General features: G+C 43.9%; 1 protein-coding gene across 1 annotated transcript in view; it reads left to right on the top strand.

Annotated features, from left to right (window-relative positions):
- Positions 1-23,375, top strand: part of LOC137426024 (neuromedin-U receptor 2-like) — a 65,019-nt gene extending 41,644 nt beyond the window's left edge. The window contains exons 3-5 of the mRNA XM_068114746.2: positions 7,764-7,881; positions 22,481-22,606; positions 22,925-23,375. Of these exons, the coding sequence (XP_067970847.1) occupies positions 7,764-7,881; positions 22,481-22,606; positions 22,925-23,157 (477 nt within the window). The 3' untranslated portion in view covers positions 23,158-23,375. The remainder of the gene's footprint in view (positions 1-7,763; positions 7,882-22,480; positions 22,607-22,924) is intronic.
- Positions 23,376-23,776: the final 401 nt, after the last annotated feature.

Genomic DNA, 23,776 nt, shown 5'->3' with positions numbered 1-23,776 from the left:
ATCTCACAGATGCTTTTGTACCAGGATAGTCCAAACATCTCGGTGTCCAGACACAACCCTCCCTGGTCCACACGTTCCTACTTTTCACCAACGTCAACACGTGCTCAATATGCTTTCCAAAAATGTACCACATATTCCAAAAGCAAATGTGACGGTCGTGCAATTCCAGCACTAAGTAATGAACGCTTGGATGGCCATTTCCCAGGAAGATGCTTTCCAACTGTCTGATTGGATGCCCCGTTGTTTCGAGAAATTACCCCCAGCAAGGAGTGATCATACAACCGATATTAGGGTACCTTATCACTCTGACATATGCATGCCATACAACAGGTGTAGGTGCGACATGCACCAAAGATGTAATCATTTAAGTGCAGCAGTATAGGTCAGATGGTACATTCTATCCTCTGAAATATAAAATTGTTCGGACTCTCTGTGGGAAATGCATTTAATAATCATCGTCATATGTTGATGACATTTTATTGATCACAACAGCAAACTCCAAATAATGATCCAAATAACAAGACCGATGAGAAATCCAAAAGAAAAATAGAAAAATATTCGAATATAAGTTATATTTTATTTTTCTGAAAAATATTTCGCAGAAGACCGAAGTAGGGACCCCCTGAGTATAACCGTGAAATCTTGGTGTCGACCAGCCCATGGGTCTTGGAGTAATTACCGGAAAAACAGACAAACATACATAGAGACACCTCTGCGTTTTATACTTGAACTAGCAGATAACCCAGTTCCACCAGGATATTGTAAGGGAATTCGTTTCCAATAGAGAGTGGAATATTTAGTGAGTTTGACAGGAATGTCCTTTGACAGCATAATGGCAGGGACCAGTGGAAATCCCGCATAATGTAAAATGTGACCTCAAGTCCTCAACACCTGCCCCACGTCCTCAAGCCCTCCTCCCAAACCCCAAATAATCAAGCCCCACAACGGCTTCAATCCCCGTCCTGCCCTCGACACTCCAAGCCTTCAAACCCCCTCCCTAAAACCTCAACCCCCCACTTTCCCAACTCGGTTCCTTCCCTGCCCTCTCCCTCCACCCCACTCGCAACTCTCTGTCCTCCACTCCCCCTTTCTTGTTCAAGTCCTCAAGTTCCCTTCCCACCCCACCCCATGTCCGTGGATCCCCCTTTCTTCTCTGAGTCCTTAAGCCCCCCTTCTTACCCCAGGTCCACAACTCCCCTTTCCTTTTTCAAGTTTGCATCCCTCCTCCCCTACCAATCCAAAGTGCACTTCCGTCACTCCCACCCCCACCCCTCCTCCAAACTCTAAGTCCACATCCCTCCCCCCCCCCCTCCGAACTCCACATCCCTCCCTCTCTCCTAATGACGGTGTTTATTACCCTGTGTTTTCGAAGAGAAAAGCGGGGTTAAGCAATTGGTTGCGTATGTGTGCCTACGTGTGCCATGCCTGCATTTTAAAAATTCATTTTCTCGGCAACCGTTGGTCCCATTGGCATGAAATTTCACCGTAGGAGCGCCTCTGCCTGTTTTTTTTTGCTGATAATTATGACGTCATAGGTCATGTGGTACGGACGCCATCTTGGAAAAACGTTACACCTCTATATCTCCCAATAGTCCGGCAGCTAAGCTAAATATAGCATAACAATTGTGCATTTTGTGAGGAAAGCACCAAATTTGGCACACTAGTAGACTATCATATCATGAAAAGATCTGGATATTGGGCCATCTCAGGTTCAGAGATTTGATTTTTGCAAGATTTGCAGATTTTGCAGATTTGCAAGCTGAGATTGCAACGCCAGGGACGGCCGACTACTTCCTGCGAGCTGCCCACGTCACCCGCACAAGAAGAGCTCATCAAATCACTGCAGCGGCACTGCACATCCTGCAACACCGTGCGTATGAACGCCACTGTATGACATATGCTGATGATGCAGAAGACCTGCCTGAGTTCGAAGACCGGTGTCACCAGAGAGGAGAAGACATTCCCAACTTTCAGTACTGGGCAACTGTGCTGTAACTAGAGATGTTGGTACTGGTCTACGTGCGTTCTCTGCGGCAGGCTTCATTCACGATGTACCTTGATGCCCTGACGGAACTGGTCCCATGGTTCCATGCCTTAGACCACACACACTAGGCAAGGTGGGTCCTGGTTCACCTGAGGGACATGGTTGCGCTCCCAATGAAGCACCCAGATGTAGCCAGAGAATTCAGGGCTGGCAACTTCACTGTACAGAAGACGAAGAAGGTGTTCTCTTCGATCCCAATCGAATCGAAATCTTGCAAAAATCAAATCTCTGAATCTGCGATGGCCCAATATCCAGATCTTTTCATAATATGATAGTCTACTAGTGTGCCAAATTTGGTGCTTTCCTCACAAAATGCACAATTGTTATGCTAAGTTGCCCCACTACAAACCACTTCATGGAAAAAATAGAAACATGGCTCATTTTCAAGGACACCCCATGGGGAATAAGATATGTTAATGATGATGTCATAGGTGCCTCCATTATGACGTCATAATTCAACGAGTACAACGCTTTATCTGATCAGTATGAAAAAAAAAATTCCTCTGCAACTGTTAGTCCGATGAACACAAAATTTTCAGAATACGGGCAGCTCCTCCTGTAGAATTGTTCTAATGATAATTATGACGTCATTGGTCACGTGGTACAGGTGCCATCTTGGAAAAATCGAAAACAGTTTCACCTCTGTATCTCCAAAACCACTCCATGGAAAAAATTGAAATATGGCTCAATGTCAAGCACTCCCCTTGGGGAATAAGATATGTTAATGATGATGTCATCAGTACCATAATAATGACGTCATAATTCGGCAATTGCAATGCTTGATTCGATCAGTATGAATTTTTTTGTCTGCAATTCTTGGACCAATTGACACTAAATTTTCACCATAGGAGCGCCTCCTCCTGTAGAATATTTTAATGATAATTATGACGTCATAGTTCAGTGGTAAAGGCGACATCTTGCAAAAACCGAAAAACTTTGCCCCTCTATATCTCTGACCCCGCTCCATGGAAAAAATTGAAACATGGCTCATTGTCAAGTACTCCCCATGGGGAAAAAGATATGTTAATGATGATGCCATCGGTGCCTTCATTATGACGTCATAATTTTACAAGTACAACGCTTGATTTGATAAGTAATTTTAAAAAATTCTTAGCAAATGTTGGTCCAATGGACATTAAATCTTCACCCTAGGAGCGCCTCCTGCCGTATAATTTTTGTAATGATAATTATGACATCATATGTCACGTGGTCTGGCAGCCATATTGGATCGAAGCAAAAAACTTTGAAAATATTCTTCTCTTATACTGCTTAACCGATCAATGCAAATCTTTAACTAATTGATCAACTACCCATGGGAAATATAGTTTGATAAAAGTGACATCATCAGTCACTGGTCTGGCAGCCATATTGGATTAAAAAAAACCCCTTAAAAAACAGAAGAATTGGCTTGCACAAAGTCCTTCTCAAGACTGCGCAGGGTAAGTATTCTATGAATACCATATAGTTTATGTTATGGGGTTGATTTTCATCAGCAGGGACTAACAACCTTGTCAGGATAGAAGGGAGCATGAACATGGCTCATTGTCAAGTACACCCCATGGTGCAAAGTGCAGGAGAATCCTTGATGAAAACCTTCTCGAGTCAGCCATGAAGTTGAAACTGGGTAGGAGATTCACATTTCAGCAGGACAACGATCCGAAGCATAAAGCTAAAGCCACACTGGAGTGGCTGAATGAGAAGAAAATAAATGTTCTTGAAGGGCCCAGTCAAAGTCCTGACTTGAACACAATTGGACATTTATGGTGAGACTTGAAAATTGCAGTCCATCGATGCTCCCCATGAACCTTTTTTTTTTTGTTTGTTTTTTTTTGTATACTGAATCGAGGCTCGTGAAAGAGCTGACATTTACTTCACAAACAAATCAACCAGACAAACAAAATATATAAAAAGAGGGAGCGGAAGACAAGAGAAGGGGAAGCACACAAACACTTGAGAGCACACAACATTTAAGAGCAGGGAGATGTGTGGGAGGGAGAGGGCTTGGGGGGAGGAGGCGTGGGAAGGGGGGGGGGTGGGAGAAGTATAAAACACAAGGACACCAAGGACTTCCAGGACAGAAATTGGTATTTCAAAAAAGTGGAATTGGGGTGAAATTAGCGGGGATAGAAAAGATCAAGGTTTTGAATGGGGGAAGATAAGAGATGGTGGTGAACAGCTGTTTTAAAGACCTGGAGGGTGGAGTGGGATTGAAGAGAGTGAGAGAGTTTGTTCCAGAGGCGGGAGAAAAGAGGAATGAAGGAGTGAAGGTGAGCAGAGAGTCTTGATTTTGGCAGTTTAACCATAAGAGGGTTGCGGGCAGATCTTGTGCGACCTGTAGGAATATTTGGGGGACAGAGCCCAGAGAGAGCTGGGGGGGCAATGCCAGAGAGGAGTCGGTAGAAGACGGAAAGACCACCAACCTGCCTGCGGTGAGTGAGTGAGAGGCTCTTGGAGTTAGCTTCATCGCGGGAGATTCCAATGATCCTGAATGCTTTGGTTTCAACAGCGTGAAGACGAGCTAGGTGTGAGGCAGGAGCACCAGCCCAGAGGGGAGAGCAGTATTCCATTGAGCTGCGGATGAAAGCCTTGTATGTGGTGAGGAGCTCAGGTGTGCCAAGGAAGGACTTCGCTCGACGGAGGATGCCCAGTCGGCGACTGGCTTTGGAGGCCAGATTTGAAATGTGGTTTTCCCAGGAAAGATCATGGCAGATAGTGAGACCCAAAAGCTTGAGTGACAGAACTTCTTGGAGAGGATTATTCAGAAAGTGGATGGGAGGGTTGTCCAGTCGGTCTTTTCGGAGAGACATCGTAAGAGTGTGAGATTTGTCAGGATTGAAAGACATGTTCCACTTGTTTGCCCAGTCTGTGATTTTGTCCAGGTCTGCAGAGAGTGAGGAGGCTGCAGACTGCCGATCTGAGGGATGAAGAATGGAGCGACAGAGAGTAGAGTCATCAGCAAAGAGATAGAGAGGATTTTCAAGAGAGTCAGAGAGATCATTGATGAAGACCAGAAAAAGCACAGGGCCCAGAACACTGCCTTGGGGAACTCCAGCCTGAACAGGAAGAGGAGATGAGAGAAACCCATTCAGGGCCACACGTTGACTACGACTAGAGAGGAAGTCCGCCAGCCATGCGTGGAGATTTCCATGGATATCAACAGAGGAGAGTTTGGTGAGCAGAGCGGGGTGCCAGACCGTATCGAAACTTGGAAGAACTAGAGGAATTTTCACATGAAGAATGGGCAAAGATTTCACCATCTCACTGTGAAAATCTAGAAGAGATCTACCCAAAAAGACTCGTAGCAGTCATTGCTGCAAAAGGTGATTCCACCAAGTACAGATCACCTCAGGGGCTAAGGGGATAATCTAATACTTCTACAACTGCAACCAGTGAATTTTGATTTGAACACGTTTTTGCAGGTATTTTGGACATGTAACCACCTTCAATGATAACGTTTGATAACTTCAATGTTTAGTTTGATCAATTCAGTTGTTAATAAAAAAAGTTTATTTGGAAAATAAAATTCTACATAATTTGTAATTCATCTAAATGTGACATTATTGGTTGGGGGTGAATACTTTTCCAGGACACTGTATATCTATCTATAATTCCAGTAATCTCTGTGTGTTTGTTTGTTTGTACGTTTGTACGTTTGTTTGTCTGTGACCGCTGTTTCTCGACAACCACGGGTCCGATATACTTGAAACTTGCCAGGTATATTGCTGGGGACCCGAGGATGTGCCTTTTCAAGGTTTCATATTAATCGGACAAGTACTTACCGAGCTATGGCGATTTCTTTACCAAACACTGCAAGCCGTTCGCTTTGGACCAAACCATTGCATGTAAATAGAGGGGGGGGGGGGGGGGTTCTGTGGTCGTTGCGAATGGACCAAACCATTCATGTAAATAGAGGGGGGGGGGGGGTTCTGTGGTCGTTACTGCCACGTGGTTTCAAAGTTTTTTTTTGTTGTTGTTGTTTGCACGCATGTTTTTTTGCACCCACGTACGGGCACGCCCTAGGATGTTTACACACACACACCCCTACACAAATTTTTTTTTTTTTTTTTTTTTGGCAAGGAACGGGCACCCACGTACGGGCACGTCCTAGCTTATATATAGTACGGGCATGCCCTAGTATATAGAATAGAAGAAAAGAAGATAGATTCATTAATAAGATTAGATGGTTATGGAGACATTAATTAAAAGAATCAGAATGCAATATGGATATGAGACTTCATCTTCCTACATCACAAGTTTTCTTGATTTAAGGTTTTCTTGTATTAAACATAAAAAAGTTAATATAACACAAGAAAAGAAAAGTTCTATGTTTTGTCAATCGACCTTCTTATTCAAGATTAAGCAATGTTGTCGTTCTAGAGCACATTATAATTTTCATTGTGTTACGTGCTCCTCCCCAAACCCCCTGGTCACAGTGTACCACTGTACCTCCGAGCCCCGAGAGGAGTCACGGCAGAAAAATGTGTGATTCTGTACGTCAAAGATCAATGGTGAAGCCACACCAATTGTTACCAACAAACAAATATTGTATTAAGATCACACAAGAATAACAGTACAACAATAATAGTAATCAAAAGTACAATCAATATATATATCCTATGATGGTACCATCAGTTTTGTAATATATAACTCACTGTGCTCCAAGTGAGTGAAACAAGAACATTCCCCAATGTCTCTATTCCCGGCTTCAAGCCAAAGTCGTTAATTCCGGCTTCAAGCCAAAGTCGATCCGCTCCAGCGATCGTCAGAACGATGTCAAATCGAGACCAGAATCCCGTTCGGATGACAAGTACAGTCCCTCTGCCAGAGCTGCGCAATGGCGCCCTCAAGGCGACTGGGAAATCCAAAGGCGCCCTCCAGGCGACTGGGAACTCACACCCTCGGGTATGGACGTTTCACGGCTCACAGTCGGCGAACCTCAGATTTACCTTCAAAATCCGCGTTGCACACACACACACCAGATAAACGTCTGAATGCTGTGAGAACGGCTGAAGCGAAGCAAAGAAACCTTGCTCGACGCACAAAGCACGCGAGTCAAAATAGCCGACGGCCCGTACTCGAGACGTAACGGCACGACGAGGATTCTCTTCGGAATCAATCGCAAAACCTGACACGCAGGTGAATCTGTCACAGCGATAACAACTCTGTCGCAGGAATCCCTTTCCTGGGAACCCAAAGTTCACTCGTGACTCTTGCTCGCCAACGTTCGCTCCAGAATGCAAAGCAACTCTGCTTCTTGTCCGACTCCACTCGCTCCGCCTTCTTTTCTCTTCTTCTTCGTCGTCCAGTTCCCGATCCGGTTTCCTGTTTCTTTTAACTCTATCTTTTTCACCTTTTGAAAACAGTTCATAAACAATAAACCTTTTGAAAACAATAATAGTACATGGAATCAAAAATGTTTACAGTGGATGAAACCCACAACAACGGAAGTGACGAATCCGTAACAATTGTCTGTTCCATGCAATCACATGATGTTCCAGTCTTAAGACATCTTAACACAGTCTTAACACATCATCTTGCAGTTGTAATTATTATGTATTTGGGAGAACATAACGGAATCTTTAAAAACGGACGCATGTTGTAAGAGCCTGGATATTTTTTGCGTGCTTTAACTTTAGTTTTTCTCAACATATCCCACATGCTTGCAGATTCATGATAGAAAATCAAACAAGTACCAACCTATATGATGTACTTTTTGCAGCTCAGAGGAGCAAATGTACACAAGCTACTGCTGAAGACTCAAATGCAGGGGTCACAGGGACCTTACAGTGTGGCGCGTTCAATACATTCTCCTCATCACCCCGTGTCCAAGATGCTCGGTACGTTGTCGTATTGCCTGATGATAAGCTCTGGAATCGGTAGGCTTCTAACATTTTCATCACCGAATGGTAGACAATGAGGGTAGTTATAGGTGAAAGTAATATTCTGTTCATATTTGTGAGTTCAATGCCATCCTTTGCCTGAGTGATTTTCATACAGAAATGCCTCTTGTGGTGCCAATATTTACTAAAAAAAGAAGATATTCACCAATGGTTAAAGTTTCCTACCCCCCTCGAGTTTAAAGAAGAAACTTTTGAAACATTTTCCAGGATATCAGTAGTTTTGGCCTTAATGCAACTAACTATGAATGCCATGGAAAGGCAGTGTGTGATAATGAATGTTCACATCGATGTGCGTCCGAGGGATAGCCTGCTTTGCGATACTTGTAGTAAAGTACCATTTCACGTTCGTAGTGAATTCGAGAATCGAATCAGGATTGGAAAGCTGGGAAAACTGTGCTCGGTTTAAACCAACTGTCATGACAAAATGAAATTGCTCCCGATTACAAAATTATTTAAACTGAATTTTTTTTTTACAATTCAAATCGCAGGCCACAAAGTGCTCTAATGACGTCTTCTTTAGCCAAACGGTTCATTTCATGTCCGAAATTCATTATTGCTTGATCTGCCATTTCAACTTTGGTTTGAATTGGTTTGATTTGCCATTTCTACTTCAATCTCGTGAAAGGGCTCGTTTTAAGGCAACAACACGATCTTTCTTGTACAAAATGAATTCTCCGCAGAGTGACATTGAACCTCTGGCATGCTAACATTCTCAACTTTTATGCCTCGTGACTACATCAATCACCCACAATGATTTGCAAAAACAGCAATTTGTATGCGTAAGAAAAATTCACATTAGTCTGTCGCCAAAAATGTACAGATGCAACAAATTGCCTTCACGAAATGGCGGCCGCAACGTTACAACGGCGACTTTAAGGAGGAAAATTGCTTTTGCTTTCTCAGGAAAAAACATCTCTGGGCATGGCACCAAAATGGCGTGTGAAGGATTGGGAATGACAAATGAAACATTGGGAATGACAAAGAAATATTTTTTTGATTTCTTGTGACGTCGTTGGATTTTTGACGTTTGTCCACGTTGTGACATTTTTGATTATGGTTAGCAAATCCTCATGTACATTAGAATATTGAAGCAATGGCTTTTCGACTCCATGAGAAGAATATAACAATATAGTTGTTCACCATGTTCACCAGGTTCACTATGTTAACAAATATAATTTCGTTAAAAATTTTGGGAGATTAGCAAACCTGTACATATTTGTAATCATCAGAGCATGGAGAATCCGAACATCAATGTTGGCATTTGCAGACACCTGCATGACCGCCATTTTGGATTTTGAAAATGGCCGCCATGAAATACATATTTTGCGCGATCTCGGCTTCTAGTCAACCTAGAAACTTAGTTAAATATGCTAATCCTATGTTTTCTGGGTCAAGGAATCCAATAAAGGCCTCAAAATAGTGCTCAGGATTATAGAAAAGCAACAAACAAAGGAGATTGAAAACCATTGTCTTTATATTTGTGATATAACTGTATTACATAATACATGATATTGCAAGTCCTTTGAAGTTATAGGTTGTTATAGGAAGTTATAGGTAGTATCAGATTGAACTATAAGTCCTATACACAGGATCTACTAGGTCTATACCGTTCAGGAATATGCTTTTACAGATCGTCATCTCTGTCCTGAGGGTCATTATCGCAAAGGTGTCTACGCAAATGTAAACATTAATTTTTGGATTCCTCATGCTCTGAATATTCCAAAAATGTATAGTTTTGCTAAGCTACCAAAAATTTGAACGAAAAAAACATAGTGAGCCTGACTACTAAGAATAAGTCCTTAGAATGTTCTACTTTTAAAATAAAGCTTCTGGTTGTGCCAGTCATCAAATGTATCTTCGCTGAATTCACAAGGTGATTAAGACAATGGTAACGGTCATCAAGTTTATCGTGCCCTTGCCCTATCTAAATCCCAGGGCTCTTACTTACCGAAGGTAGTGCTGATGACTCAGCTATAAACCCGTGCAGGGTATTTGGCTTGGGTACCAGCGCAAGCTATCAGGGTCTTTTCGACAAAGCAAGCTATTGCGTGCCGGTACCATATCCAAATTATCCGCTTGCTGTGTTTTTAGGATCTACAACCTGAGCGCGTATCACCCTCTGTACATCCCCATGCAAACCACTGCGTGCTCCGAGAAGCAGCAGCACCTGCCGACACTGCATCAGAAAGACGGTTACTACTCAAACCGACCCCATTGCACATGAAACCCAGGTGCGATGGCGCAATGGCCAGGAGGTTACCAACTGAGATATCCTGAAATACATTAGGGCTCGCCAGCAACATCAACTACAACAACACGTTAAAGAAAGAAAATCGGTTGAAATAGAAATTTGTAATCTCTTATTATAATAGAGCAAACGTATATGGTTATGTATGTCGTTATGTCGCTATGTATGTATGTTTATATGCGACGAAAACGTCTTGTTCTTCTTCAAATACAATTACCATTACCATCCTCTTAATTAACCCTCTTAATTGCGTTAAGAATGCCGAGACCCCTCAGACCTTTGATGACCCTTTAATTCCCCCAAGACCCTTCAGACCACCAAGACCCCTGAAGACCTGAAATACCCTTCAATGCCCTGAGGCTCAAAAAGACCCTGAATACCCAAAGACCCAAAACACCCAGAAGACCCAAAACACCCCGAAGACCCAAAACACCCCGAAGACCCAAACCATCCCGAAGACCCAAAACACCCCAAAGACCCAAAACACCCCGAAGACCCAAAACACCACGAAGACCCAAAAGACCCCGAAGACCCAAAAGATCCTGAAGACCCAAAAGACCCCGAAGACCAAAAATACCCCGAAGACCCAAAAGACCCTGAAGACCCAAAAAGACCCTTAAAGACCAAGAAGAACCAAAATAACCTTAAGACGCAAAATACCCAAAAGACACCGAAGACCCTTAAGACCCAAAAGCCTCTGAAGACACCAAAGACACCAAAATTCTGATTCTGCAACTGGACCCGACGGCATCAGCCCACGGGTCCTAAAATCCTGCTCTGCTGCTCTATCTCACCCTCTCTCTGTTCTCTTCACCCTCTCTTTTGCTCAAGGTCAACTGCCATCTGCTTGGAAATCAGCCAACATCACCGCTTTGCACAAAAAAGGTGCAAAAACAGATCCTAGCAACTACAGACCAATCAGCCTTCTCCCAATTATCAGCAAAGTCATGGAATCCATCATTGCTTCGGATATGAAATCTTTCCTCTTCTCCAATGGCTTGATCTCTGATCATCAATTTGGTTTCAGACCAGGTCACTCTACTCTGGACATGCTGCTTCTGCTGTCTCAACAATGGATGGAGGTCCTCAATGCCAAACAGGAAATTAGAGCTGTCTCCCTCGACATATCACGTGCCTTCGACACGGTCTGGCACCCCGCTCTGCTCACCAAACTCTCCTCCTTTGGTATCCATGGAAATCTCCACGCATGGCTGGCGGACTTCCTCTCTAGTCGTCGTCAACGTGTGGCCCTGAATGGGTTTCTCTCATCTCCTCTTCCTGTTCAGGCTGGAGTTCCCCAAGGCAGTGTTCTGGGCCCCGTGCTTTTTCTGGTCTTCATCAATGATCTCTCTGACTCTCTCGAAAATCCTCTCTATCTCTTTGCTGATGACTCCACTCTCTGCCGCTCCATTCCTCTTCCCTCAGATCGGCAGTCTGCTGCCTCCTCACTCTCTGAAGACCTGGACAAAATCACAGACTGGTCAAACAAGTGGAACATGTCTTTCAATCCTGACAAATCTCACACTCTTACTATGTCTCTCCGAAAAGATCGACTGGACAACCCTCCCATCTACTTTCTCAACAATCCTCTCCAAGAAGTTCTGTCGCTCAAGATTTTGGGTCTCACTATCTGCCATGATCTTTCTTGGGAAAACCACATTTCCAAGCTGGCCTCCAAAGCCAGTCGCCGACTGGGCATCCTCCGTCGTGCGAAGTCCTTCCTCGGCACACCTGAGCTCCTCACCACATACAAGGCTTTCATCCGCAGCTCAATGGAATACTGTTCTCCCCTATGGGCCGGTGCTCCTGCCTCACACCTAGCTCGGCTTCACGCTGTTGAAACCAAAGCTTTCAGAATTATTGGAATCTCCCGCGATGAAGCTATCTCTGAGGGCCTTTCACTCACTCACCGCAGGCAGGTAGGTGGTCTTTCTGTCTTCTACCGACTCCTCTCCGGCCTTGCACCCCCATCTCTCTCTGTGCTCTGTCCCCCAAATATTCCTACAGGTCGCACAAGATCTGCCAGCAACCCTCTGATGGTTAAACTGCCGAAATCTCGGCTCTCTGCTCACCTTCACTCTTTCATTCCTCTTTTCTCCCGCCTCTGGAACAAACTCCCTCACTCCCTTCAATCCCACTCCTCCCTCCAGGTCTTTAAAACAGCTGTTCACCACCATCTCTTATCTTCCCCCATCCAAAACCTTGATCTTTTCTACCCCCGCTAATTCACCCCAGATCCACCTTGTTTAAAATTCCAACTTCTTTCCTGGAAGTCCTGGCAGTGTCCATATGTTTTATACCTCTCCCACCGCCCCCTTCCCACGCCCCCCCCCCCAAAGCCCTGGCCCTCTCTCAGATCTCTCGATGTCTCCATGTCTCTCGGTCCCTGCTCTCAAATGTTGTGTTTGTGTCCTTCCCCCTCTCTCCCCATCTTGTCTACCGCTCCCTATGTTATATGTTTTATGTGTCGGTTTGTCTTTCTGTGTGATTAATGTTCGCTCTTTCACGAGCCTCGACCTTGTATACAAACAAACAAACAAACAAACAAAAAAAAAAAAAAAAAAAAAAAAAGACCCAAAAGACCCTGAAGACCCAAAACACCTCAAAGACCTAAAATACCCTTAAAGGCCCAGAGGATCCAAAAGACCCTGAAGACCCAAATGGCCCTGAAGACCCAAAACACCATGAAACCCAAAAGACACCGAAATGGTCAAAGATGCCTCCCCCTCTGAAACGACGTGTGGTGAGGCGTGCTCCGCGCGCTGAGTCACGCTAGTAGTATCAATGTATCACATATGCGAAAAATGTGTTTGGGATTGTATCATGCATGTCCATTCAGTGTTTTCAGGTCATGTGTTTGGATAATCACTTCATGCCTGTGACCAATAGGCACCACCAGCTGGGCTCAGGATGTGTTTCAGTGGAGATGGACAAATGTTAAAAGGATAAAAGGTTAGGCGATGGCCCAGCTTTCTGTCTCTCAAACACATGCTTCAAGACGAGAAGCTAAAGGAAGCAAAGCAAACTGCATTGTTTAAGAATCAGGGTAAGGGGAGCTCGACCTTTGCTTTTCAGTCGAAGCTTATCTCATTAGACACATGTGTCGTCATGGCAAGAAAAGCATGTTCTTGTAATGGGTGAGGTATTGTGTCATGGGGAAGGATATCTTGTGTCATGGAATTTTGTGATTCAGTACGTCCAACATCCTGGCAAGTATCATGTGCTATTGTATGATGGAATTGGATAGAGTACCGGTATATACAGGCCCATTACACTTGTAGTAGATGTGGTATGGGAGCAAAAGACTGCTCAAAGTCCCACATTCAGCCATTGCACCTGTCCGTGATTGATGAATGACAAGAGTGTGAGGTCACCTCAGGAAGAATCAAAGTTTCAGGACTGCACTCAAGTGCATGACGTCTAATCGATGTGATGTGAAATAGACCTTTATTTGTACTTAAGAAAGTTAAATTGAACCAGGAGTATTGGGTGGGGAGCAGCACTCTAACGTTTCTAGGGTTGCAGCAAGCTACTAAGGGGGTCGAAGCAGGAATTCACCTGGTTATTCACCCGGACAACTCTCCAGAAAATTCCCATGATGTGCATGAACATAGAAGTATGGATGATGGAGAATGGAGCCGGTGTAGATGTGGAGAGCACAGTGACACGACGAGTTTTAAATGGTGTCAGGATTGAGGTGAAATTGGAAAGTTGAGGAGCTTTTTTATAAATAAATAAAAATTGTGTACATAGTCGAGGCTCATGGAAGAGTTAGTACACTGAATGTATCAATACATAACAGGATGCAAAGAGAACAGTGGAGAGAGAGAGGGAGCAAACACCAACAGCAGAGTTGAAGGCCAAGATAGAGAGACTTGGACAAACAAAGGGTGTGGGGTGGAATGTGGTTGCGGTGCAGAAGATAATGCATGTGGTGGACAAGAAGGATACAAAAGGATACTCTCAGGAGGGAAAACAGGAAGAAAAGATTATGGTTTTGGATTGGCGACTATCCGTGATGGTGGTGTACCGCTGTCTTGAAGATCTGGATGGAGGATTTAAAGAGAATGTGGAAGTTGGTTCCACAGGTGGGAGAAAAGAGGAACAAATGAGTGGAGGTGAGCAGTGCTCCTGGATTTAGGTGTTTTCACCAGAAAGGGGTTTATGTTGGACTGTGTGAGCCATGCAGAGACATGGAGGGGGGAGCCGGGGGGGGGGGCGGGCAAAGCACAGAAAGAGAAGAAGAGACTGCAAGATTAGAACGGAGGCAGTATAAGACATAGAGACCACCGACCTGTCTGCGATGGTGAAATGACAGTCCCATAGACCCAGCTTCATCGCGGGCGATTCCAATAATCTTAAAGGCCCTGATTTCCATGGCGTTCAAGCTGAGAAATCCCAGAGGGGAAAGCAGTACTCCATGAAGCTTCAGATGAAGGCCTTCATACATAGGTGGATAGGAGTTCAGGTGTGCCAAGGAAGGATTTTGTATGATGGAGGATGCCCATTCGGCAGCTGGTTTTGGAGGCCTGAAATGTGGTTTGCCCAACAAGTCCATGGCGAATAATGAGACCCAAGACTTTGAATGACTCAACCTTTTCAAAAATATTGTTAAGAAAGTAGATGGTGGTAGTGGGGGTTGCCAGATTGTCCTTACTGAGAAAGAGTGAGAGAGTGAGATTTGTCAGGATTGAAAGACATATTCCAAGTGTTCGACCAGCTTGATATGTTCTCAAGATCTGGGGAGAGTTAAGAGGCTGCAGGCTACCTGTAGGTAGGATGCGGGATGTCACGACAGGGTGTGGAGTCATCAGCAAATTGATAAAAAGGATTTCCCAGAGAGTCATGGAGATCATTTATGAAGATCAGGAAAAGGAACACTGCCTTGGGACACTCAAGCCTTGACAGGTAGAGGAGATGAAAGGATTCCGTTAAGAGTCACATGTTGGTTACGAGAGTATATGAAGTCAATAAGCATATGTGGAGTTGACCTTGGAGTTTGGAGAGAAAGGCAGAATGTCAGACTGCATCAAAAGCACGAGATGAGTTTAGAGAAACGGTCGTGATCTCTTGTCTGACATTGAGGGCCTTCCATTGTTGGGTAAGTACAAGCAACATGTCCATGGTGGAGTAACCCCGCCTGGTCTGAATCCAAATTGGTGACCTGAGGTGAGGCTGTTGGAGAAAAGGAGGGATTTCATATGAACTCCGATGATGGATTCCATGACCTTCTGATGCATGATTGGAGGTAATCTGATACGTCTGTAAAAGTCATGTCAGAGTTTGGAGTCATGTGATGTGTGTGCTCAGTGTGGTGGTGCTCATGCTGAGAAGAGTAACGTGGAGATCACATGATGCTGCAAGTGGGGACTGCTTTTACTCAGCATATTCAAGAGATCCAGGTAGTGAGGGCGAGTACACAGGTATCTCATGTGATGCTGTTGAGTGTTTGCTGTATTTAGAGTTAAATCTGTTGTTTTGGGGAAGGTGTGCCCATATCCAGAGTCAAAATGGCGTACCCAATGTGTTTATTATTTTTAAAAATTTGCTTACCTGGTACTAAGGCTGTCGCACAAGCAAGGTAGCTAATTCAGTGTGTTCGATCAGTCTTCTCGTTCTGGGTTGTTTGTACATTGTACTCCATTTATTTTGTGACTGCCTTCATTCACAATACTGATCAGATCAAAAGAACACAGGGGAGAATATTGACATTAATTGTAATTATGTGACGCGCTAGATTGTGTCAAATGCTTGTGATGTGTCCAGAGACATGACCCTGATCTCTTGTCTGAGATTCATGGCATCCATCCATTGTTGGGACGGCAGCAGCAATGTGGAGAGTCCAGGGTAGAGTAACTGGGCCGCAAACCAAATCAATGGATGGTCTGAGATCAGGATGTTGGATAAAAGGAATGATTTGATGTCAACTGTGATGATGGATTGCATGTCTTTGCTGAGAATTGTAAATCCAGCTAATGAGCCTTTTAGTAAAAAGGATCCATTTTTTGAACCCTTGAATGTAATGTGATGTTGTCTGACTTCTAAGCAGACCGTATGGCAAATTATAAATTGAAAAAAGCCAAAAATAATGTGTTAAGAGCTGCAGAGTAGTTTGTTTTAGACACGATCACTGAAGCCAATGGAGCGTGTCGCAGGATCGGAGTCGAGGGTTGTTACATCCTCTCTCTCCCTTATCAGGTGAGGAGGATGCAGTGTCTGCGAGCAGTTGGGTGTGAGTGGGTAGAGCAGCAACGGGGTGAGGGGTTGAGAACACAACATTTGGAAGCATAAACGTGGTGGAGACATTCGGTGTTCTCATGAGCAGAATCAGTTATGTGACTGGTTACTAGTCAAACAAGTGGAACATGTCTTTCAATCCTGACAAATCTCACACTCTTATGATGTCTCTCCGAAAAGACCGACTGGACAACCCTCCCATCCACTTTCTGAATAATCCTCTCCAAGAAGTTCTGTCGCTCAAGCTTTTGGGTCTCACTATCTGCCATGATCTTTCCTGGAAAAACCACATTTCAAATCTGGCCTCCAAAGCCAGTCGCCGACTGGGCATCCTCCGTCGAGCGAAGTCCTTCCTTGGCACACCTGAGCTCCTCACCACATACAAGGCTTTCATCCGCAGCTCTATGGAATACTGCTCTCCCCTCTGGTCTGGTGCTCCTGCCTCACGCCTAGCTCGGCTTCACGCTGTTGAAACCAAAGCGTTCAGAATCATAAGAATGTCCCGCGATGAAGTTAACTCCGGGGGCCTTTCACTTACTCATCGCAGGCAGGTTGGTGGTCTTTCCATCTTCTACCGACTCCTCTCTGGCCTTGCCCCCCCCCCCCCCAGCTCTCTCTGGGCTTTGTCCCCCAAATATTCCTACAGGTCGCACAAGATCTGCCTGCAACCCTCTTATGGTTAAACTGCCAAAATCAAGACTCTCTGCTCACCTTCACTCCTTCATTCTTCTTTTCTCCCACCTCTGGAACAAACTCCCTCACTCTCTTCAATCCCACTCCTCCCTCCAGGTCTTTAAAACAGCTGTTCACCACCATCTCTTATCTTCCCCCATCCAAAACCTTGATCTTTTCTACCCCTGCTAATTTCACCCCAGATTCACTTTTTTGAAATACCAACTTCCTTGCTGGAAATCCTTGCAGTGTCCTTGTGTTTTATACTTCTCCCACCCCCCCTCCATTCCCACGCCCCCCCTTCCCACGCCTCCCCGCCCCAAGCCCTCTCCCTCCCACATTTCTCCCGATGTCCCTGCTCTCAAATGTTGTGTTTGTGTCCTTCCCCTTCTCTCCCCATCTTGTCTACCGCTACCCTTATTATATAGCTCCCCTTATTATATACTTTGTGTGTCTGTTTGATTTTTTTGTGTGATAAATGTTAGCTCTTTCACGAGGCTCGATCCTGTATACAAAAAAAAGAAAAAAAAAGAAAAAGAAAAGTTGTAGTGCCATTTGAATTGCAGGCAGAAAAATTGAAACATGGCTCATTGTCAAGAACTCACAATGGGGAATAAGATATGTTGATGGTGATGTCATTGGTGCCTTAATTATGACGTCGTAATTTGACAAGTACAACGCTTGATCTGATCATTATGAATAAAACAAAAATTCCTCTGCAACTGTTAGACTGATGGGCACGAAATTTCCACCATAGGAATGCCTCCTCATGAAGAATATTTTAATGATAATCATGACGTCATAGGTCATGTGGTACAGGCGCCATCTTGGAAAAACCGAAAAATGTTGCACCTCTATATCTCCAAAACCATGCGTGGAAAAAATTGAAACACGACTCATTGTAAAGAACTCCATATGGGGAATAGGTGTTGTTAACGATGACGTCATTGGAGTTATAATTATGACATCATAATTCAACAGGGACAACACTTGGTCTGATCAGTTTGAAATGTATTGAGCATGATCTAAGCAACAATTATATTCGAGAATATAAATTGATGATGTCATCGTTCACGTGGTCTGGCAGCCATATTGGATCCCAAAAAAATATGTTCAAAAACAGAAGAGTTGGCTCACAAGTTGGCAACAAGTTGACTGCGCAGGGTAAGTATTCTATGAATACCATCTAGTTGTTTGAAGCCAACTGCCACACCACCTGGGATTCAGTCCACCATCATTTGCTCCACCCTCACCACTATCTGTCCTCGTTGCAAAACAGGTTAGTGTTGAGGATTCCAAAGTCAGCAGGACAACGACTGACGTCACAATTGCAATGGAGGGAAAGGGGAATAAGGATACAAAGAAAGGTCGTGCTGTATGAACCTGATTGGAGATATGGGACACGGGTTACCGAGCGATATGATTGGTTAACCACCAGAAAAAACCACACCTACACTACTGCCATTGGTTGGACAAATAAATGGAACAAAGTTTAAGGTGGAAAGTGCTAACAAGTTGGAACCGATGAAAAGTACACAATAGATTAAATGTTCGAGTGTGCCGTTCAAATTTAACCAGAACTTTTGAATTTATAAAGAAAGATAAACATAAAATATTTTTATGTTCATAATTTTTGTTGAAATTTTTCATTATGGTGTTGCTCACTAATACTCGTAATCACGTGCGTCAATGCCTGTCCTTAAAAATCAAGATGGCAGAAAGTTGGGTAATTACTGCAGCATAGCAAAGAGGTGCGTGTCAAAATCATACCCTCAGTGTAATAAAAACTTCTAAATGTGTATATCATTGCTTTGTATTTGTGGAAAACTCCATTTGTTAAGGAAAACTCCATTTGTTAAGGAAAACTCCATTTGTTAAGGAAAACTCCATTTGTTAAGGAAAACTCCATTTGTTAAGGAAAACTCCATTTGCTAAGGAAAACTCCATTTGTTAAGGAAAACTCCATTTGTTAAGGAAAACTCCATTTGTTAAGGAAAACTCCATTTGTTAAGGAAAACTCCATTTGTTAAGGAAAACTCTATTTGTTAAGGAAAACTCCATTTGTTAAGGAAAACTCCATTTGTTAAGGAAAACTCTATTTGTTAAGGAAAACTCCATTTGTTAAGGAAAACTCCATTTGTTAAGGAAAACTTCATTTGTTAAGGAAAACTCCATTTGTTAAGGAAAACTTCATTTGTTAAGGAAAACTCCATTTGTTAAGGAAAACTCCATTTGTTAAGGAAAACTCCATTTGTTAAGGAAAACTCTATTTGTTAAGGAAAACTCCATTTGTTAAGGAAAACTCCATTTGTTAAGGAAAACTCCATTTGTTAAGGAAAACTCCATTTGTTAAGGAAAACTCCATTTGTTAAGGAAAACTCCATTTGTTAAGGAAAACTCCATTTGCTAGGAAAACTCCATTTGTTAAGGAAAACTCCATTTGTTAAGGAAAACTCCATTTATTAAGGAAAACTCCATTTGTTAAGGAAAACTCCATTTGTTAAGGAAAACTCTATTTGTTAAGGAAAACTCCATTTGTTAAGGAAAACTCCATTTGTTAAGGAAAACTCCATTTGTTAAGGAAAACTCCATTTGTTAAGGAAAACTCCATTTGCTAAGGAAAACTCCATTTGCTAAGGAAAACTCCATTTGTTAAGGAAAACTCCATTTGTTAAGGAAAACTCCATTTGTTAAGGAAAACTTCATTTGTGAAGGAAAACTCCATTTGTTAAAGAAAACTCCATTTGCTAAGGAAAACTCCATTTGTTAAGGAAAACTCCATTTGTTAAGGAAAACTCCTTTTTTATTTTTTTTGTATACAATATCGAGGCTCGTGAAAGAGCGAACATTAATCACACAGAAAGACAAACAGACAAACCGACACATAAAACAAATAACATCGGGAGCGGTAGACAAGATGGGGAGAGAGGGGGAAGGACACAAACACAACATTTGAGAGCAGGGACCGAGAGACATGGAGACATCGAGAGATCTGTGGGAGGGAGAGGGCTTTGGGGGGGAGGCATGGGAAGGGGGGGGGGGGGGGTGGGAGAGGTATAAAACATATGGACACTGCCAGGACTTCCAGGAAAGAAGTTGGAATTTCAAACAAGGTGGATCTGGGGTGAATTAGTGGAGGTAGAAAAGATCAAGGTTTTGGATGGGGGAAGATAAGAGATGGTGGTGAACAGCTGTTTTAAAGACCTGGAGGGAGGAGTGGGATTGAAGGGAGTGTGGGAGTTTGTTCCAGAGGCGGGAGAAAAGAGGAATGAAAGAGTGAAGGTGAGCACAGAGCCGAGATTTCGGCAGTTTAACCATCAGAGGGTTGCTGGCAGATCTTGTGCGACCTGTAGGAATATTTGGGGGACAGAGCACAGAGAGAGCTGGGGGAGCAAGGCCGGAGAGGAGTCGGTAGAAGACAGAAAGACGACATAGCTGCCTGCGGTGAGTGAGTGAAAGGCCCTCAGAGATAGCTTCATCGTGGGAGATTCCAATGATTCTGAAAGCTTTGGATTCAACAGCGTGAAGCCGAGCTAGGTGTGAGGCAGGAGCACCAGCCCATAGGAGAGAACAGTATTCCATTGAGCTGCGGATGAAAGCCTTGTGTGTGGTGAGGAGCTCAGGTGTGCCTAGGAAGGACTTCGCATGACGGAGGATGCCCAGTCGGCGACTGGCTTTGGAGGCCAGCTTGGAAATGTAGTTTTCCCAAGAAAGATCATGGCAGATAGTGAGACCCAAAAGCTTGAGCGACAGAACTTCTTGGAGAGGATTGTTGAGAAAGTAGATGGGAGGGTTGTCCAGTCGATCTTTTCAGAGAGACACAGTTAGAGTGTGAGATTTGTCAGGATTGAAAGACATGTTCCACTTGTTTGCCCAGTCTGTGATTTTGTCCAGGTCTTCAGAGAGTGAGGAGGCTGCAGACTGCCGATCTGAGGGAAGAGGAATGGAGCGGCAGAGAGTGGAGTCATCAGCAAAGAGATAGAGAGGATTTTCCAGAGAGTCGGAGAGATCATTGATAAAGACCAGAAAAAGCACAGGGCCCAGCCCACTGCCTTGGGGAACTCCAGCCTGAACAGGAAGGGGAGATGAGAGAAATCCATTCAGGGCCACACGTTTACTACGACCAGAGAGGAAGTCCGCAATCCATGCATGGAGATTTCCATGGATACCATAGGAGGAGAGTTTGGTGAGCAGAGCTGGGTGCCAGACCGTATCGAAGGCACGTGATATGTCAAGGGAGACAGCTCTGATTTCCTGTTTGGCATTGAGGACCTCCATCCATTGTTGAGACAGCAGAAGCAGCATGTCCAGATTAGAGTGACCTGGTCTGAAACCAAATTGATGATCAGAGATCAAGCCATTGGAGAAGAGGAAAGATTTCATATCCGAAGCAATGATGGATTCCATGACTTTGCTGATAATTGGGAGCAGGCCGATTGGTCTGTAGTTGCAAGGATCTGTTTTTGCACCTTTTTGTGTAAAGCGGTAATGTTTGCTGATTTCCAGGATGCTGGCAGATGACCTTGAGCAAAAGATAGGGTGAAAAGAACAGAGAGAGGGTGAGATAGAGCGGCAGAGCAGAATTTTAGGACCCGTGGGCTGATGCCGTCTGGTCCACTTGAAGAATCAGAGTCGAGGTTTGACAGAAACTTCTCCACATTGTCAGGAGAGAAGGACACAGAGTCCAGGAGCAGTTGGGTTCGACTGGGAAAGGTGGGAACAGAGAGGGATGGGTTGGGGACTAAGGATTTTGAGGCAAACACAGAGTTGAGGCATTCGGCTTTGTCACGTGCGATGTCAACTGTGTGGCCATTTGAGGTAAGGGAGGGGATGGAGGGGGAACAAAGTATATAAATGAAAAATTTGTTAAGGAAAACTCCATTTGTTAAGGAAAACCCCATTTGTTAAGGAAAACTCCATTTGTTAAGGAAAACTCCATTTGTTAAGGAAAACTCCATTTGTTAAGGAAAACTCTATTTGTTAAGGAAAACTCCATTTGTTAAGGAAAACTCCATTTGTTAAGGAAAACTCCATTTGTTAAGGAAAACTCCATTTGTTAAGGAAAACTCCATTTGTTAAGGAAAACTCCATTTGTTAAGGAAAACTCCATTTGTTAAGGAAAACTCCATTTGTTAAGGAAAACTCCATTTGTTAAGACATTTTATAAATGAAAACTTTTTTTTTTTCATTTTGATCACAACTTTATTTATATGAAAATAAAATGGCGGCCTTTACTCCGGATGGTGTTGATTCCTTCCTGCCCCGTTACATAAATGATCGAAGAGCGCATCGATCGAACGATGTGTATATCATTGCAGGTTAGTTGGAGGTAGATAGAACGATCAACATATCCTTGACACACCTTTTCAATTCCCACAGCTGTCCTCGTGCTTGTATTTGGCCTTTGCTGGGCTCCATTCCACATCGACAGACTCTTCTACAGCTTTGTCAACACGTGGACAGAGTCTCTCGCATTCTACTACAATACCCTTCATGTGGTTTCTGGTGAGCGAGCGATGTACCCCGAGTCACCAGTGTCTAATATTGAGGTGTGTTTCCCCATAGAATGCTTGAAAAACAGTGACAGAAGAAACCCCCTTTGACTGGGGTTACCTGAAGGACACAAACACTGGACTGTGCATGACCTGGGAATTCAAATGCATTCTGAATGTCGCCGTCGTCATGCGGACATGTAGCCCCCCCCCCCCCAATGTGATACAATTTTACCCTATTGGTGCACCACACAATCATTTTTCACCTCCAACACCTTTTCTGAGAACAGTTCATTCCCCAAGTGACACGACCTATCTTCTATCCTCACAGGTGTGTTCTTCTACTTGAGCTCTGCGGTTAATCCAATCATCTACAACGCCTTCTCGACACGTTTCCGTGCAGCCTTCCACGAGCTCATTTGTCGCCACGAGTGTACGCGCACTTCCCAGTTGTCCAGATCCTCAGTATACTCGCTCCCTATCTTTCCCGCAAAATGTATTCCGACAAGTCACAGCCTTGGCACCACTGATTCATCAGGGAATACACATTCCTCCGTCCTCTAAAGGCAGGCGCGATTCCTTACCTCCCGAGACATGACAACAGAATAAACGGAGAAGCAGACACACTCGTGAAGTATGCACGAAAATCAAATAAATCAGTCGAACACAAAACCAAACAAACACAAAACAAAACCAGGGACGCCATGCTGCAAAATTGGGATCAAAGGGAGAGGAAGGTGGAGCATATTAGGTAAAGGATCTCTCCATTTTGCTTAAGCCCCTGTCACACCTAGACGTTTTAGCCAGCGTATGCCGACGTATCAAAATTGAGTGCTGGTGTGAGTCATACGCTGGCATACTCGTACGTCGACAAATTTTGTGCATGCACGAAATTTGTCGACGAGCTCGGCGTACTACGACGTATGCCAGCGTGCTTCAGCGTGCTCTTAACGTAGTCAAATTTTTCATACGTCGGCATACGCTGGCTAAAACGTCAAGGTGTGACAGCGGCTTTACATTAGTAAATCGAACATCCTCACATGTTAACACAAATTCAGGTTGAACATGTCAGTTGCCAATTTTGTCTCTCAAGTTTATCTTAAAGATGTACAGTTTGAATATTGTAATTTTACTGCACTTGAAACCCGAATAGCAAGATAATCCTGGTGTAGATGTATAAAAA

This window comes from Myxine glutinosa, chromosome 4 (assembly GCF_964187855.1).
Source record: "Myxine glutinosa chromosome 4, kmMyxGlut1.1, whole genome shotgun sequence".
Classification (NCBI taxonomy): Eukaryota; Metazoa; Chordata; class Myxini; order Myxiniformes; family Myxinidae; genus Myxine; species Myxine glutinosa.
Note: the sequence above shows the minus strand (reverse complement) of the source record. Positions and strands in the feature narration are given on the sequence as shown.